Below are 16,089 nucleotides of genomic sequence, written 5' to 3'. Positions count from 1 at the left end.
AAAAAAAAAAAAAAAAAAAAAAAAAAAAAAAAAAAAAAAAAAAAAAAAAAAAAACTTCAGCTAGCAAAACGAATGGGTAGATATGGATGAAGAAGGATGGCTCACACAATGTAGAGGAGCAAGTATGAGTTTTCCGGCAACAATCCCAGCATTCTGCCCCACCGCCACCGCCAACGCAACCGACCACCGCCACCGTCTCCTCCACATCTTATCACAATGCAGCACCATGTCTCAACTGAAACAACTACACGCCTACGCTCTCCGCACCACGCCGGACCCCCAACACCCAGACACCGTCTTCCTCTACACTCGCCTCTTCAACCTAGCCTCCTCCATAGGCGACCTCAACTACACCTTTCGCCTCTTCAACCAGATTCCACACCCCGGCTCCTTCATCTGGAACACCCTTATCCACGCTTCCGCCCGTAGCCACGACCGTAAACACAAAGCCTTCTTGATTTTCCGACAAATGTTAGCCACAGCAAATGTTCCCCCTGATAAGCACACTTTCCCGTTCGTGCTCAAGGCCTGCTCTTACTTGTTTGCTTTCTTTGAAGGCCAACAAGCACACGCGCAGGCTTTGAAACATGGATTGGGGTCCGATGTATATGTGGGGAATAGTTTGATTCATTTTTATTCTTCGTGCGGTTACTTTGAGGATGCGCGAAGGGTGTTTGATAAAATGTCTGAGAGAAGTTTGGTTTCGTGGAATGTCATGATTGATGCGCTGGTGGAGTTTGGCAACTTTGAGGAAGCGTTGGGAATGTTTAGGAAGGTGCAGATAGAGTTTGAGCCGGATGGGTTTACAATGCAGAGTGTGTTAGGTGCTTGCTCAGGCTTGGGGTCTTTGTATTTAGGGATGTGGGCTCATGGATATATTGTGAGGAACTATAAAGGTGATGTGAACACTGATGTTCTTCTAAACAATTGTTTGGTTAATATGTATTGCAAGTGTGGGTCATTAAGACTGGCTGTTCAAGTATTTGATAGGATGAGTAAACATGATTTGCATTCTTGGAATTCAATGATATTAGGGTTTGCAATGTATGGGGAGGTTGATGAGGCCCTGGAGTGCTTTGACAAAATGGTCAGTGGTGGGATAATGCCCAATTCCATCACATTTGTTGGTGTGTTGAGTGCCTGTAATCACAGAGGTTTGGTCAGTCAAGGTCGTAAATATTTTGATAGGATGGTCGATGAGTTCAAGATCACACCTGTTTTGGAGCACTACGGTTGCCTCGTTGATCTCCTAGCTCGCAAGGGATGCATCGATGAAGCCCTCGATGTTGTGTCGAACATGCCAATGCAACCCGATGCTGTAATTTGGAGGAGCCTGCTTGATGGTTGTTGCAAGAAAAATTTGGACATAAGACTGAGTGAAGAAGTAGCCAAGAAAGTTATGGAGTCCAATGACAGTGTTTCCAGTGGTGTATATGTTCTCTTGTCACGAGTATATGCAGCAGCTAAGAAGTGGAATGAGGTTGGGTTGATTAGGCAACTTATGACTGATAAGGGCGTTTCAAAAGAACCGGGATGCAGTCAAATTGAAATCGATGGCGTTTCCCATGAGTTTTTCGCTGGAGATACCTCACATCCTGTGAGGAATGAAATTTACGAATTTTTGGATGCTATTGAAGAGAAACTGAAGTCTGTAGGGTATGCTCCTGACTTTTCACAAGCACCTCTGGTTGATGAATTTGATGGTGGAAATAATAACTCACTAAGACTGCATAGCGAGAGACTAGCTGTAGCATATGGACTATTGAACTCGAAACCAGGTATGCCCATTCGTGTATTTAAAAATTTGCGCATCTGCAACGATTGCCATAATGTCATCAAACTAATATCCAGAATCTTCGATGTCGAAATTATTATTCGAGATCGTATCAGATTCCATCATTTTAGAGATGGCTCCTGTTCTTGCATGGATTATTGGTGAATTAGGTTGCAGATTGTATCAATCAATGTTGTAAATAGATTCTATATACATTTTTAGGCAGGATTATGTGCTCTACTCATTTTGTTTGCTAACATTAGTGCCATAAGATTTTTATCTACACTTTTTTAAGTGATAAAATATTGTTGCAGATATTCATCATACTGGTTTTGGAACGGTTACAATACATTGCACATGAAATATCTGTTTATCTGTTCAGAGGTGTTATCACAATACATAGTAGTTGGCATCAAATTTGCTATTTAAATGCTTAAATATTTGTGACTAGTATACAACTATGAAAAAGCTAGAATTTATGCCATTATCACTTACTTTGGAGTATGGTATTTCTAGCTACTTTTGCTACGAAGAAATATTTTAGTCTGAAAGATGTGTTTCAGATATATTAACTTCAAGATTACTACAAGTAATACACTCTAGCAAAAAATATAATCTCTAAGGAGATGATTGCAGTATTGCACATCAAACTTTCATTACAAAATCTCTTCCAAGAACCAAAATCCCCTACCTCCATCCATGAAGTTTTTCTTTCTTTCACCTCTTTTTCTTGCCTTCTCTTTCTCAGTTTCCCTACCAGGGGAGGGAGATACAAGTCCGAGTAGATAAAATCACTGTTCTGATTGATCTTCCATTATACTCTGAATTACTCTGAGCCACAGTAACAGAACCAAAAATAAAGCATGCATTCTTCTTGTGTATCCACATCTAGGATGCTGAAGTTTCTTTACAATGGGATTCTTGCTTCTGTGAAGTCTCTTCCCACTGAAACAACAAATCAACAAATCAATACTAGGCAAATAAGAACTCTTGAACTGATAGAACATTGCCATGTCTGTTGTTCAATTAATCCTTCTTCTCCCAAAAGGTTCAGGCCAAATGCCGATGTGTGCACAAGGGATTTGCCCACTTTGGGCATAATCCCCACAGGGCCAAATGCTGGTGTGTGTACAAGGGATCTGCCCACTTTGGGCATAATCCCCATATTGCCGCTGTCGAGTTTTGAACATTAGTCTCTTATCCTAAACACTGTCTACTGAACTAGTGAGCTAAGACCGTGCAGGGCTTGTTCAATTAATCCTAGGCAAATAAGAACTCACCCTTGGATGATGATGGAACTAAGCAAACATGCATATCTGCATTGTTTGGGGGAAGCTGCAGTCGAAGAGGATATAGCTTCCCATTCAACACACTTCTTGTACACACAATAATATCCCCGAGCCCTGTCTCTTCCTCCAATATCTTCTTCAATTCCTCAACACCATTCCCTTTGAACGATATGCAAAGCTCCTCTACTGCTTCATCAATTTCCCCATAGCCATCAGTAATACGATAATAGATCAGCCTCCCTTCACTGGTCTTCTTTGGAAAAACATCCAAAGAATCACCAGACTGCAAAGAGGAATCAGAAAAAAACAATCAATATCAACAGATCAGAGGACAAGTTCCAAGAATGTTTTGATGCAATTAATTTAAAAATTAAAAGACTAACCTCTTGTCTGGAAAAGCTGGAAGATTTATATGAAACAGGTGAAGATGGGCTGGATTCAGGAGCTGGCGAATAGGATTGAGGAGGCGGGTTGGGGTTGGCAACCGGGGATTGGATCACCAGAATATCAACAACATGGACATCCCAAAGGATCCAATCCTGAGAGCTGGTCCGATGTGGGATATCATGAGTAACCGAGTTTCTCCAAGGCGGCAAGCCTCCATTCGCCCTCAAGAACTGGCCGTATCGCGTCCTGAGCTTCACCTGCTGTCCATCTCTAACAGGCTCCCACTCCACAGAAGAATCAAGGCGGCAGGGCAGATACTGAACAACTTTCTGGCCTGTCATCCCCAGCAGAAAGGGCTGGTTTGATGCAGTCAAATACTTCCCATAGCAGCTCTTAAGCCTAATCACATTATCAGCATTCTCCAAGAACTCGACAGTCCATCGAGCAGACTTTGCAGCTCCATTCCGATCTTGTGTCACCGACTCCTCGTCTTCCTCCGCCGTTAAGTACTTGTCGTGGTTGCTCCGGAGACGCACCGTCTTGGCGCGGTGGAATTGGTCCATTAGCTCTTGAATTGGCAAGAAAAAGTTGAAAGATGAAAGTGAAGAATGGAAAATGTTGGAGGTCTTTGATATGGCTGTGTTGTGTGTTTTTATGTTGGAATTTTCTGAAATGTTAAGGTGGGCAATGGATTGAATATTAATGTCTGTATTTGAGATTTTTTTTTAAGGTTCATGGAGTTGGTAGGCGGCAGCCAGGCATTGATGAGGTTGATTAGGTACTCAACGCGGTTAATCAACCGCGTGCCATTATTAAGGCATGATTAATGTGGCTCAGTGGCTGTCCATTGCCACAGGTTGGGTCGTTGATTTCCGATTAATGACAGCAATAATATTAGGTAACATTTCCACTTTTATTCTTGATTTTTATTTGTTTCATTTTTTAAAAGACTGAATTCTAGGAATAGTCCGTTGATCGTTGATATTTATCTATTCTTATCATTTAACTTTGAATTGAACTATAAATGGTTTTTTTACAATTGATCTTTACTAATTTTCATAATTTGACTTTTAATGTGACTATAAATGGTCCCTTGAATAAATATTAATTTGATTCTAAATTTGATCCTTCAATTAAATATCTATATTAGACTAGAGTCTATAGTGCACTAGGGATTATGGATTTGGTCCACGATATAAATTGCTCAAAAGTATTACAATATCATTTTTAATGTTATCTATTAATTTCTTATCAAAAAATCATTTATTTATATATGTGTGGGGGGCGTGCCCATTTGGCCCTTCGAGCCTGCACATAAATGGGTTGGGTTAGAAATCCCAACCCGTGACGGGGCCCATAAAACTAATAATAAATTAATAATGTTTAAGCAACTCTCAACAGATTGTTCTAAATGAAGTAAAACTCTAACCTATTTTTAACTGGGCAAGTAAAAAGATCAAAATCAGTAATAGGCAAAGGACACATGTTAAACTAAATTTATCTGTCCAATTTTATCTGTCATACCTATTATTCATTGATTCAAATGTTCTCTTTTTTTGTGCTTATTTATATTAGTATTTTTTATAATTTTTAAAATTTGATTGTGTGTTTAATAACTTAAAATACTTTCTAAATATATAAGTTTTAAATTTAATATTATAAAATTTAAATTATAAATAATTTCAGTCCGAATCAGACATAAAAAAAAAAAAAAATAAGACAGAGAATATTAAAAAGCATCGGACAATCTACGGAGGGGCAATAACACAGTGTATGTTAACTACGCAACCTTAGATTCTACCATGTAATTTGCAACAGTACCATACCCTAAACATATGATTAATTAAATCATCTTCGCTCTCAGTTTTTCGCCTTCTAAGATTTCTTCCAATTTCAAGCAAAGCAAGCCATGGCGGACCAGCCTAGCAGAGCTCTGGTACTGTATGGTGATAGTATGGCGCGATTTCTCAATCCATCTCATACCCATCTCCATTCTCTCGCTTCTCGAGCCTGCTGCGGCTTTTTGTCTCTCCCTCACTCACCTCCTTCAGGTTTCCCTATTTTCTTTTTTGGATTGTTTTGCGATTCTAGTTCATTGTATCAGTATTAGGTGGATAATTAAGTCGAATTTTTTATTTCTTTTTCTTGATTTCTGTTGGATTAAGGCTAAAATGGGCCAAAAACCTTAGGGAGGTCATGAGATCGAGTCTTAGTGGATACAATATTTTGATTGACTCTTTGTGTTTCAACAGGTTGAGAAAGTACGTATGAACAGATACTATAACGTAATAATGTAATAGAGTCAGTTGTATTAAAAAAAAGAATGCTAAAATGGTTGCATTTATTTATGCATTGAAAAGAATTATAGAAAATGTGGTGCCTTTTTATAATTTTCTAATCCAATGTTATTGAGATTGATCATATCAAACAAAATGGAGTTGGATTATGTTTTTAGTTAGGGAGACTTGCAGATGTGGGTGGACTGCAAACTGCAAAGTTGTATATGGGGTTGTATTATGCAGCTAGGCTAGATAAATTTTGATTTTGATTCCTTTAGGAGGTTTCTCTAGACTGATTCCTTGTTACATTTGTATGCCTATCCTTGTTACTTTTGAAATTTAGTTGGGGATTAGTTTTCAGAAAATGAGGATGGAAGAATAGTGAGAGAATTTGCAGAGCTACTTGATGCCAGTGAAGCTTATAATGAAATGGTGAGATGTATTTGTTCGGTTTGTAATTTAGTTAATTGTTGGTGTAGAGGGTTTTGATTTTTCCCTTTCTTTTGTTTTGATGAAGAGATGGTATTAAAGCTTCTCGTTTTGGCCTTTAGAATAAGCAAGATCTTTCAAAAGCAAAATTTGAAGAGAAGTTTGTAATACCAACTGTATCACAGAGGTAAACTTTCTACGATTGGCGCTCTTGTTGTGTTGTGATTGATGCTTATGTCTAATTATGCATATGCTAATAATTTGGGAGTTTTGTGTAATGGATGTGACCTAGGATGACCTTTTCTTTTTATGAATTTAGGTTTATGGGTATGAAAGCTGCTATTATCACTGATAATTCAAGCTTGAACGGTTTTTGTGGTCATCTTGGCTTCACCGTGTTGCAGCTGGAAGATTTAGTTCATAGCAGCCTCGATGTGGTCAAGTCATCTTTCTTGGCTTGCGAGTTACTGAAATTACTAGGGTTTCAAGATGGAAAAGTTTTGGAGACGAGACAGTTTGATTTAGTGATTCTTCATGTTGGTAGTAGCAAAACGAGTACTCTTGAAGACATAGAACATGTCAATGGTTTGGTCGGTGAGTTAATAAACGAGGCACAACCTGGGACTGGAGTTGGTTCTCAGCTGCATCTCTCTGTCTTATTGAGCTTCGGGGCTGTGTTAGAAAATGAAAATTCTAGCTTTTCTGTTGCTAGCAATAGACATGAGAATAATCCCGAGCTTTCTGCACTCTTTCCTCGCCAAAGTTATACATTGAAAGAAGGAAAACCACGAGAGAATGTTAGGTAACTAGACTCTTTTTTTTTTAATTTTTTTTATAACACATTGATCATATAACATAACATAGAATTCATCTTTGTTGACAGAAAACATTGTCCAATGTTATTTGCTCAATGGCAAGATGCTGTAACTCGCAAGGATATGGTAAAATCATATTCTTTTGAAGATTTTAAGGAGGTATGTTTGAGAAATGCTAATGATTATCAGTTAGCTTTGGTTATATGTCCTTTTATTATACATAAATGTTTTATTTTCTAGACTATTTTTAGAATTTAAACTTGAATACATGTAAATCTAGCTTATTTATATATGTCTTTATCCTTGACTTGGGTTCTCTAAAATCTAAATTCTCTATGAACTTTTTGTTGGGAGAACTGTACATGGCTTAAGTGTTGTTTTTGTGGATTGGTAATTCTACTGTTATTTATATTTGTGCATGTAATGCAGAATGGTGGAAATCTTGTAATTCCAACGGACAGATGCCTACATGAAATAGCATTTAAGCTATGGAAAGCTCCAAAATATGGAGCATGACTGACGTATATCTACTCAGAGACCTCATTTGACTTGTCTGTATTTGTGAAGCCAGGAATTTGAATCTTATTTTGCAGAATAAGGCATAATGATCAGCCAGGAATTTGAATCTTATTTTGCAGAATAAGGCATAATGATCATGATGTTTTGGTTTCTTGTTATTCCAGAACTGAATTTGTTGGGTTTAATGTTTAATGGTAAAAGTTGTGCATTGCTAGTATAAAATGTATGCATTCGGTGGGGTAGTGTTGTGTATTCTGTGTTAGTGTGACGGTGGTCAATTTTGTGTGCACTGCGGCAGCGGTTGCAGTTTGCCGGTTTGTTAATGTAGTATTTGTGCATCTAGGCATTGGTGTTAATATTAGTAATTAAAAATAGTTGTTTTCATCAATATTGTTAGAGAAGAAACAAGTTTTGAAATCGTACCGTGGAATGATCGTTTTTCTTTTTTGACGTTGTTGACTGTTTCTTGGAAGATTAATTTGTCCTTGCAAATATTCTTTATTATTTTGTTCTCCTATTTTTCTTAACCTAAGCAAATTTGTTGGTTTATCACAACCATGCATCTTTTGTTTTTAATGACCCAGATTAATTTTCACCTAAGGCACAGTTCTCAGGAAGTCATATCCATATTATATATATACATATATATATATATATATATATATATATATATATATATATATATAGTTTTATACGCGCATTGCGCGAATGGGTTAATGCTCAATGTTTATATTTAAATAAATATTTGAAAGTTTATATCAATGCAAGATTATATAAGAGAAGTTTATTAAAGGGTAATTGAATGTCGAATTTTTTTATTTAAATATCTAACTCAAAGTATATGAATCCAAGATAATATAGAAAATTCATTATAATTATTACTAAAATAAATATTTGCAACCTTGTAAAATCGATAGTCTAAATATTTGGTCTAAAAATGATAGTCTAAATAAATACTACTTTTAATTTGAATTTTTCTAAGTGGTTCTTAATTCTCTTTTGAGTAACATTGTCATTGTTATTGTCTTCATCTTTACTGTTTGTTCTCTTCCTTTTCGTTGGTAGTGTGTTATTTGCAATTCGGATATTGTTGGTAGCATAGATGACAACGTCATGCAATTAGATTATGATATAGGAGCTATGGACATTCCATTAGGTGTTCTGCTTGGGGTTCATTTGGTTCAACCATTATTGTTGAATGAGTTATTGTGAATAAAGAAATCCCTATTTTAAGAAAAAAGATTAAATAAATTAATAAAAATTTTAAAATTTAAAATATTATGTATTTCAAAGATATTAAAAGATAGTTTCTCGCTCCAATTTGCTGGGTAATGGGTTATTTGAGTACTTTCATTGTCAACAAATCCCCCAAGTAATTAATATGATTGATTTCAAACTATTCTTTTTTATTTTTTTCATGGTATTAAAGAAATACATATGTATCATTTTTGGTGTAACTACTAATTTATTTAATTCAATAAGAGTAAAATAGAGTGATTCCACTCCAATTTGTTAGGCTATTATTTGAGTACTCTCTTTGTCAACCAATTCCCAAGTAAACATATAATTAGCTTCAAATTATTTTTTTAAAAAAATTTCATAATATTAATAAAATACTTGGTAAATAAATATATAACATTATTTTGTACTATAACTTTGATATTTAATTACAAGATATTGTAAAAATAAGATAATGGACAATGTAATGAATATCAATTGATAAATTTGAATATAAAGAATCTTTGCATGAGAGAAAATAAAGACAATATAACTAATGAAATTATTTCTCTTATTTAATTTAATTTTTTGATAATGAATAATTTTTTCAAATAAATGTATTGTAGACACATAATTCTAAATTAAAGAAATACATATGTATCATTTTTTGTTGTAGCTACTAATTTATTTAATTTAATAAGAGTAAAATAGAGTGAGAAACTTAATTATGTCAAATTTGATTGAGATGAGGTTCGAACCTAAGACATTTCTTATAGAAATTAATGGGTAAGTTAAAAGTTAACGGAATATTAACGGAGAAGAGAGAATATTTAACGAAAACTTAACGGATAATCATAAAAGTAAGGTTAAATTAGGTAATCTCTATTAATAATATTAATCTGAATTATCTTAACCATCTATTTGATTAAATAATTCAACTGAACCATCCATTTGATTAAATAATTTGACCGCCATTTTTTCTACCCATTTTAGGCCTAACTCTTTTTGGCTCTTATTAGTACAGTAGATATATATAATTTTGGAGGTGAGGCGGGGAGAATACTCCCCATCCCCTTTCTTATGCTCATCCCTGATCTCCTATTTTTGTCTTCATCCTCATTCCCCTAGGGGCGGGAAGTCGAGTACGGGTATAATTGACATCCATAATTGGAAGAGTATATATATATATATATATATATTTTGGAGCAAGAGTATATATTTCTTGCAAAGGAGATCTTGTGAATGAAGAAGGGAACGATAGGAGAAAACTCTAACTAATCCTAAGAGCTAGTATATTGTGAAGTGTCTTGGGTTATACAAAATATGATATTTCTATTTAGGGAATGATAGGAGAAAACTCTAACTAATCTTAAGAGCTAGTATATTGTGAGGAGTCTTGGGTTAATACAAAATATAATATTTCTATTTGTTTCATTTTACTTGCCATGTTTATCATTAATTTGTCAATTTAATTTTTCTCTCTCTTTTTTTTAATAGTACTTTTAATGTTATTTCAAAATATAAATAAATTTTATATACTAATATTAAACTTAATATTTTATAACAAATTAATTTTAAATAACTGTAGTCAAAACTCATTATTAAACAAGGCACATAAAATGAGACGAAAGAAGTAATAAACAAACATATAGTATTTGGAGCTCAAACACATAACCTCTCATTTGAAAAAATCACTTCGTATCATTAGACCACTAAGTCATTCGCAAGATCTGATATCATTATTCCATCAAAAGTTTTATGTAATCGTGTCCTTTAAAAAAATGTCCAGTGGAGATGAAGAAAGCAAAGCAATACTTGATATGTTTCATTTTATTTCTTGTATTTATTATTCATTTGCTAAATGTTTAAATCAACTATTTTTTTTCAATTCTTTCAACATTTTCTTATTATTTTTAATTTTTTAATTTAATATTCAATAATACTTTTAATATGACCTCTAATCTAAATATATAAATCTGATGTACTAGCACTAAATTAAATTGTAAATTACAAGAGCCAAGGTTCATTAACTAAATCAACTATGTAAAATGATACAGAGAGTATTACTTAAATTCATATCAAACAATACCAAAAATAACAATAAAGAGTCTTTAGAAAAATATATATGAGAAGAGGTTAAAAAGATGAAAATAACTACGATGCGTTTAGTGATTGAATTTTTTAAAATTTTTGTTAGGTAAATAAAAAATATGTTCATTTGTATATTTTAAAATAATTTTTAAACAAATGAAAACAAAAAATAGAGAGAAGAAAAAACAATGGTAGTAAATGCAGTCCACATTTGAATCCCATTGGTATAAAGTATAGATTTTGGATAGATTAAACTCCCACCAATTTCGGGTGGGTGAATGGTTAAAGCAATCATTATTATGCGGTTGCATCATAGTCAAAAAACGCATAAAATATATTATTTAATACAAAAAAATATATTATTTTAACTCATAAAATACATAACCTTATCCCAAAAGTTTCATTATTCAAACAAATAAAGTACATTATATATTATTATAACTTATAAAATACATTATTCTAACACATAAAATACATTTTTTTAAGGTAAACGTAGCTATTCCATTAATTCATAACATAAAACATTTACATCAATGATCAATGAAATGGTAAACCATTCCTTACAGTCAGATATAGAAACAACTTTTCTAACTATGCTATAGAAAACTTGAATCACAGACTGTTTCATAACTATGAAGCTATGTTCCTTCAGGGAGCTTAAAGCTTCATCAAAGATCTGGGTCTTCATCATCATTCTTTTTTGCTCGCCCAGGATAAGATCAACACTTATCGAAACCAAACTAAACGATTTATGCTAATGAAAATGAAAAGCTCGTGAAAGTAACGAGAGTAAAAATGCTCGTGAAACTAACGAGAGGAAAACACAATAATACAGAAAATAAAAATTGGGTAAAGTCAAAGTAGGGTTGAGAGTTCAAGACTACCAACACAAACTCTAATACCTACCTACTATTATTTTATTCAAAGGGAGTGAAACGGAAGAAGAAGATCTGTGGCGGTGGTCGGAGGCGGACGGAACTGCGACAGTGGTCGGGGCGGAAGAAGAGCGAGAGCAAACATAGAAGGTGACCAAAACCGCCGGCTCAAAGCTCTATTAGAGCTCCGGCCGGAGGCCGGTGGTGAAAGCCGGAGTTGAGCAGCAGAGAAAGGTGTTTTTAACACATAAAATACATTATTCTAACTCATAAAATACATTATTTTATACAAAAAATTTTATTATTCTAAACACATAAAGTACATTATTATAATTCATAAATTGCATTATTTTATCCTAGAATGTTCATAAATTTAACACGCGCGTGGAGCAAAGAATTTTTGTTTTAAACATTAAAATGACATTATTTTGAACCGTGATGTATACAATAATTTATCTACTTAAAGAAAACAAATTATCATGTAAATGGTCTACACAATGTTATGCTAAATATACATTATTTGATAATATATAAAATAATGTACTTTCAATATTCAAATAATGTATTTAATGAAGTAAATCGATATGTACTTTCAGTATTCAAATAATGTATTTAATGGTAGGGGTGTGCATTCGGTTAACCGTTCGGGTAACTGAACCGTTTTAACTGAACCGAATTAACCGAAATTTTAAAACCTTTAACCGTTAACCGAACCGAAGTATGTGTTACCGAATTAACCGAACCGAAATTTTTTTTGGTTAATCGGTCTGTTAACCGATTAACCGAACTTTTTAAACCTAAAATATAAAATTCTAAAAATAACACCTAAAATAATAAATTCAATTAAAATAAAATACAAATCATCCATAACTTCAGATATTCAAACATCCATAACTTCAAATCTTCAATCTAATTAGTATTTAGTATTTATATTTAATTATTTATCTATATATATAAAAATTCGGTTAACTGAACGGTTAACCGACCTTTCGAACCGAATTAACCGTTAACCGAAGTTTCAAGATTCCTTTAATCATTAACCGAACCGAATTTTTCGGTTCGATTAATGATTAACCGAAATTTTTCGATTCAGTCGGTTAACCGGAAAATTTCGTTAAATTGCACGCCCCTATTTAATGGAGTAAACCAACAAAATCGGATCGGGCCAAGTTCAAATAACAAGACAAAGGTGGGCCTACAAGTGAATCATGGCTTTGAATTTTGAACACCTTTGAGTTTGATGGGAATTCGTTTCGTAAATGGTTGTGGGACCCAACCAAAAAATGAACAATGCTAAAAATAATGTGTTGGGTCCCCACCTTGTCCACTTCGCCCGCCCCTTGTTTCCTCATTTTTTTTCAAATCCATCGAGTTTTCACGTCAACTGTGATTCTGACGTAAGTCAACTAAAGATTCACTGAGGTAACTTCCTCTGTCCATTTTTGTCATTTTACCAACACTTTCTTCCTTTATTTATTTTCTTTACTATTTAAAATTAATTTTCTTTACTAATACTATTAATATAATTTTTAAATATATAAAATTTATATATTAATACCAAACTTAATATTATAAAAATTAATTTGTAAATAACTTCAGTCCATTCTTGTAACTAAATTAGACATATAAAATTAGATGAAAGATATAATTTTTTTTAATTTTATTTTTATCATAGTTGAATAGGTATTTAGTAAATAAGTGATCAACTAATATTTTTCACCCTAAGGGAGGAAAAACTCGACACTTAGGGGGTGTATTCAATCACGACTTTCATGAACTTTTAAATACTTTTATCAACTTTAAAAGTTTGGTGGTATTCAATTCAAACTTTTATAAACTCTTTAAAAATCTACCTGTATTCAATTCAAACTTTTCAAAACTCTTTAAAAGTATACGGGTATTCGATTCAGACTTTTATAGAGTTATTAAAAGTCTACTGGTATTCAAAAAGTTACTGACTTTCACAAACTCTGTCAGAATAGGATTTCTATCGACTTTCTCTTCATTAATATAAATAGATGAAATTCAACCCTCCAACCCCAAACTTTTCAACATTCTCTACAAACTTTTTTTCCTCTATCTAAACTAGGCAAAATTTTCATCAATTTTACGGTACATTTCAAATCTTTCATAAATACTTTTTTGTTTTTTTTTTTATGTTCAAGCAAATTTTTTGTTGCCATCGCAACAAAATAATTGCTGCGAACAACAGTAGCTTGCTGCTATTCGCAGCTAAAATATTTGCTGCAACCAGCAGCAAGTTGCTGCTGGTTGCAGCAAATTTTTTAATTTATAATTTTCAAATTTTATTTAATTAATATGTTTATAATTTTATATAATTGTATGTTTATTAATTATTAATTTATATATATATATATGTGGAGAGACACCCAACAAGGCGAAATCAATGCCAATCAAAGATAATTGTACTAACAAGATGAATATTTTAATTCGTACTTTTTTTTTGAAGAAAAATTTGTACTTTTTCATTCTAAACATTTTGATAATTATGTTACTCAGCATTAGTTGTTTCATTAGTTCAAGAAATATTTTTATTGGTTATATTTATAAAAATTGATTATATTTTCTTTATAAATAATATACTCTATTTTTGTGACATCAATATTTATTTATTTTTTATTTTTACAATGCACTAATTTATAGATAATATATTAATAGAAGTTATGGAATGTTTGTGAGGGTGTACTTAATTTAGAGTTTTAATGACTTTTGTAAATTTTTTAATATGAAAAAGTTTTTAAAAGTCTATAAATGTTTGTTCTATGGATATTTATAAACTCTTACAAAGTTTATAAAAGTTTAAAAGATTCTAGGAAAGTTTACAAAACTCTACAAAAGTCAATTAAAATTCATCACTTTAAAAGTATTTAAAAGTTCATGAAAGTCGTGATTGAATACACCCCTTAGCATTGGCTCTCTCACATTGCAACTTTTCTTGCCCTCAATATCTAGAGGCAATCGTCTAAGCGCATCTTAATCAAGTCTTGCGGGATCATTACTAGATTGTTCCACTCATCTTTACACTTGAATGCCATGTTGGCCAATTGGCTCATCGATCGCCTGGTTCTACCCATAGTAAACATGAAGTACGGAAACTTCCCAGGGTCTTTCAATCCAACCCCGACATTGTTGAATAATGATTTTATGATCGACTCTGGGATACGGTGAGACTTGTCCCTGAATTCACCACACGATCTCCTTGGAATCGCTCGGATCATCATGATAAAAACTTTATCAAATAGATAGTTAAAAACTCAATGAGGTAGTTCAAGTGACAAGTGAGCTCTCTTTGTGATGAAGAATTTCGTGAGAACCCGGGTTTGATAATTTATTATTTAACTTAACTTATTGATTTCAATAAGAAAAAAAAAAAGAATTAATAACGCTACTTCTAGCATTTTTCTTATATCAACTTACTACAATTTATTTTCAAAAAATTAATTTACTTCTAGAAAATTTTAAAATGCCTTTTTAAATATAATTATGACATTAATAATATTATTAATAATTAATAGTAATAATAATAATAGTAGTTAAAACAATAATAATAATAATAATAATAATAATAATAATAATTTTTTAAAATTTATATGTAAAACAAGTAATAATTTAGTGATGGTTAAATAAATAAAACAATAAATCCATATCTTTATAAGTTATTTTAAATTTTATAAAACACCTTTAATTTCTACAAACCACGAATATTACCCACTAATTAAAATAGCTAATATAATCTACTATTAATTATTCGCTAATTGTGGGATACTTATACCTTTTAATATACTATAATTATATTAAATTTAAAATTAGTTTATCATTGCATTGACAGGGTGACGATATGATACTTTGGGAATAATATAGCTTGGGCTTGCATGTTTTTCATATTGTTTCTCCTAATGATATTTGTTCTTTGCTCAATAGTTAATAGCAATATAGTTTGACCTATAAGTTCTTTTAATTCTTGGATGCTAAAGTTATGCCTCCCAAGGTACAAGATCTCCTTGTTGGATAAACTTTATAGATTCTAATGATAGTCTCGTGTTAGTGCTTCATTTTTGCATGAACATAGTAATAAATGGATATTGAAAATCAAAAGCATATAATTGAATGGATGTATATATTCGTTGGAATTATGAATGGGATCATCTTAAAAATATAATCATATCATGCATAACAATGTTATAAATAAAGGAAAAGCTATGGTGTCGATTAGCACATTACCTCTTTATATCCAAATATCCAATGTAAAGTTTTAAGTTTGTATCAAGTTCTATAGTACAACAACATCATTTACTTTGTGGTGATACAATATGAAAAGTTAGCATGGCAATAAGTATGATAGGATTTTCTTATGATTATATTTTTTTTTGGAAAAATTTTCATTTTTAGTCT

General features: G+C 32.5%; 3 protein-coding genes across 4 annotated transcripts; 2 read left to right on the top strand and 1 right to left on the bottom strand.

Moving 5' to 3' along the window:
- Positions 1–59: 59 nt before the first annotated feature.
- LOC116027266 (pentatricopeptide repeat-containing protein At1g59720, chloroplastic/mitochondrial) lies at positions 60–2,191 on the top strand. The gene has a single exon (XM_031268786.1). It carries the CDS (start codon positions 83–85, stop codon positions 1,937–1,939), a length of 1,857 nt encoding a protein of 618 aa, XP_031124646.1. The 5' UTR covers positions 60–82; the 3' UTR covers positions 1,940–2,191.
- A 42-nt stretch (positions 2,192–2,233) lies between these two features.
- Positions 2,234–4,222, bottom strand: LOC116027267. The gene is made up of 3 exons (XM_031268787.1): positions 3,447–4,222; positions 3,055–3,346; positions 2,234–2,719 (listed from the first exon to the last, which is right to left on the bottom strand). The coding sequence occupies exons 1-3, from the start codon at positions 4,011–4,013 to the stop codon at positions 2,682–2,684; spliced, it is 897 nt and encodes a 298-aa protein (XP_031124647.1). The 5' UTR covers positions 4,014–4,222; the 3' UTR covers positions 2,234–2,681.
- A 1,027-nt stretch (positions 4,223–5,249) lies between these two features.
- On the top strand, positions 5,250–7,942 carry LOC116026587. 2 transcript variants are annotated; one of them, XM_031267910.1, is made up of 6 exons: positions 5,250–5,501; positions 6,091–6,161; positions 6,281–6,345; positions 6,478–6,960; positions 7,042–7,132; positions 7,403–7,942. In XM_031267910.1, exons 1-6 carry the CDS (start codon positions 5,360–5,362, stop codon positions 7,487–7,489), a joined length of 939 nt encoding a protein of 312 aa, XP_031123770.1. In that variant the 5' UTR covers positions 5,250–5,359; the 3' UTR covers positions 7,490–7,942. The 2 variants fall into 2 exon arrangements, with proteins under 2 accessions (XP_031123770.1, XP_031123771.1); XM_031267911.1 differs by having other exon boundaries at positions 5,264–5,501; positions 6,084–6,161.
- The last annotated feature ends 8,147 nt before the right edge of the window (positions 7,943–16,089 follow it).

Source organism: Ipomoea triloba, chromosome 8, assembly GCF_003576645.1.
Source record: "Ipomoea triloba cultivar NCNSP0323 chromosome 8, ASM357664v1".
Classification (NCBI taxonomy): Eukaryota; Viridiplantae; Streptophyta; class Magnoliopsida; order Solanales; family Convolvulaceae; genus Ipomoea; species Ipomoea triloba.
This window is presented reverse-complemented; position numbering and strand designations above follow the sequence as displayed.

Coding starts and splice junctions, on each gene's coding strand:
- LOC116027266 (XM_031268786.1), top strand. CDS start 83: ATGGATGAAGAAGGATGGCTCACACAATGTAGAGGAGCAAGTATGAGT.
- LOC116027267 (XM_031268787.1), bottom strand. CDS start 4,013: ATGGACCAATTCCACCGCGCCAAGACGGTGCGTCTCCGGAGCAACCAC. Junction 3,347..3,446: donor CCAGCTTTTCCAGACAAGAG/GTTAGTCTTTTA, acceptor TCCTCTTTGCAG/TCTGGTGATTCTTTGGATGT. Junction 2,720..3,054: donor AGTTCCATCATCATCCAAGG/GTGAGTTCTTAT, acceptor TTGTTGTTTCAG/TGGGAAGAGACTTCACAGAA.
- LOC116026587 (XM_031267910.1), top strand. CDS start 5,360: ATGGCGGACCAGCCTAGCAGAGCTCTGGTACTGTATGGTGATAGTATG. Junction 5,502..6,090: donor CCCTCACTCACCTCCTTCAG/GTTTCCCTATTT, acceptor ATTAGTTTTCAG/AAAATGAGGATGGAAGAATA. Junction 6,961..7,041: donor AAACCACGAGAGAATGTTAG/GTAACTAGACTC, acceptor CTTTGTTGACAG/AAAACATTGTCCAATGTTAT.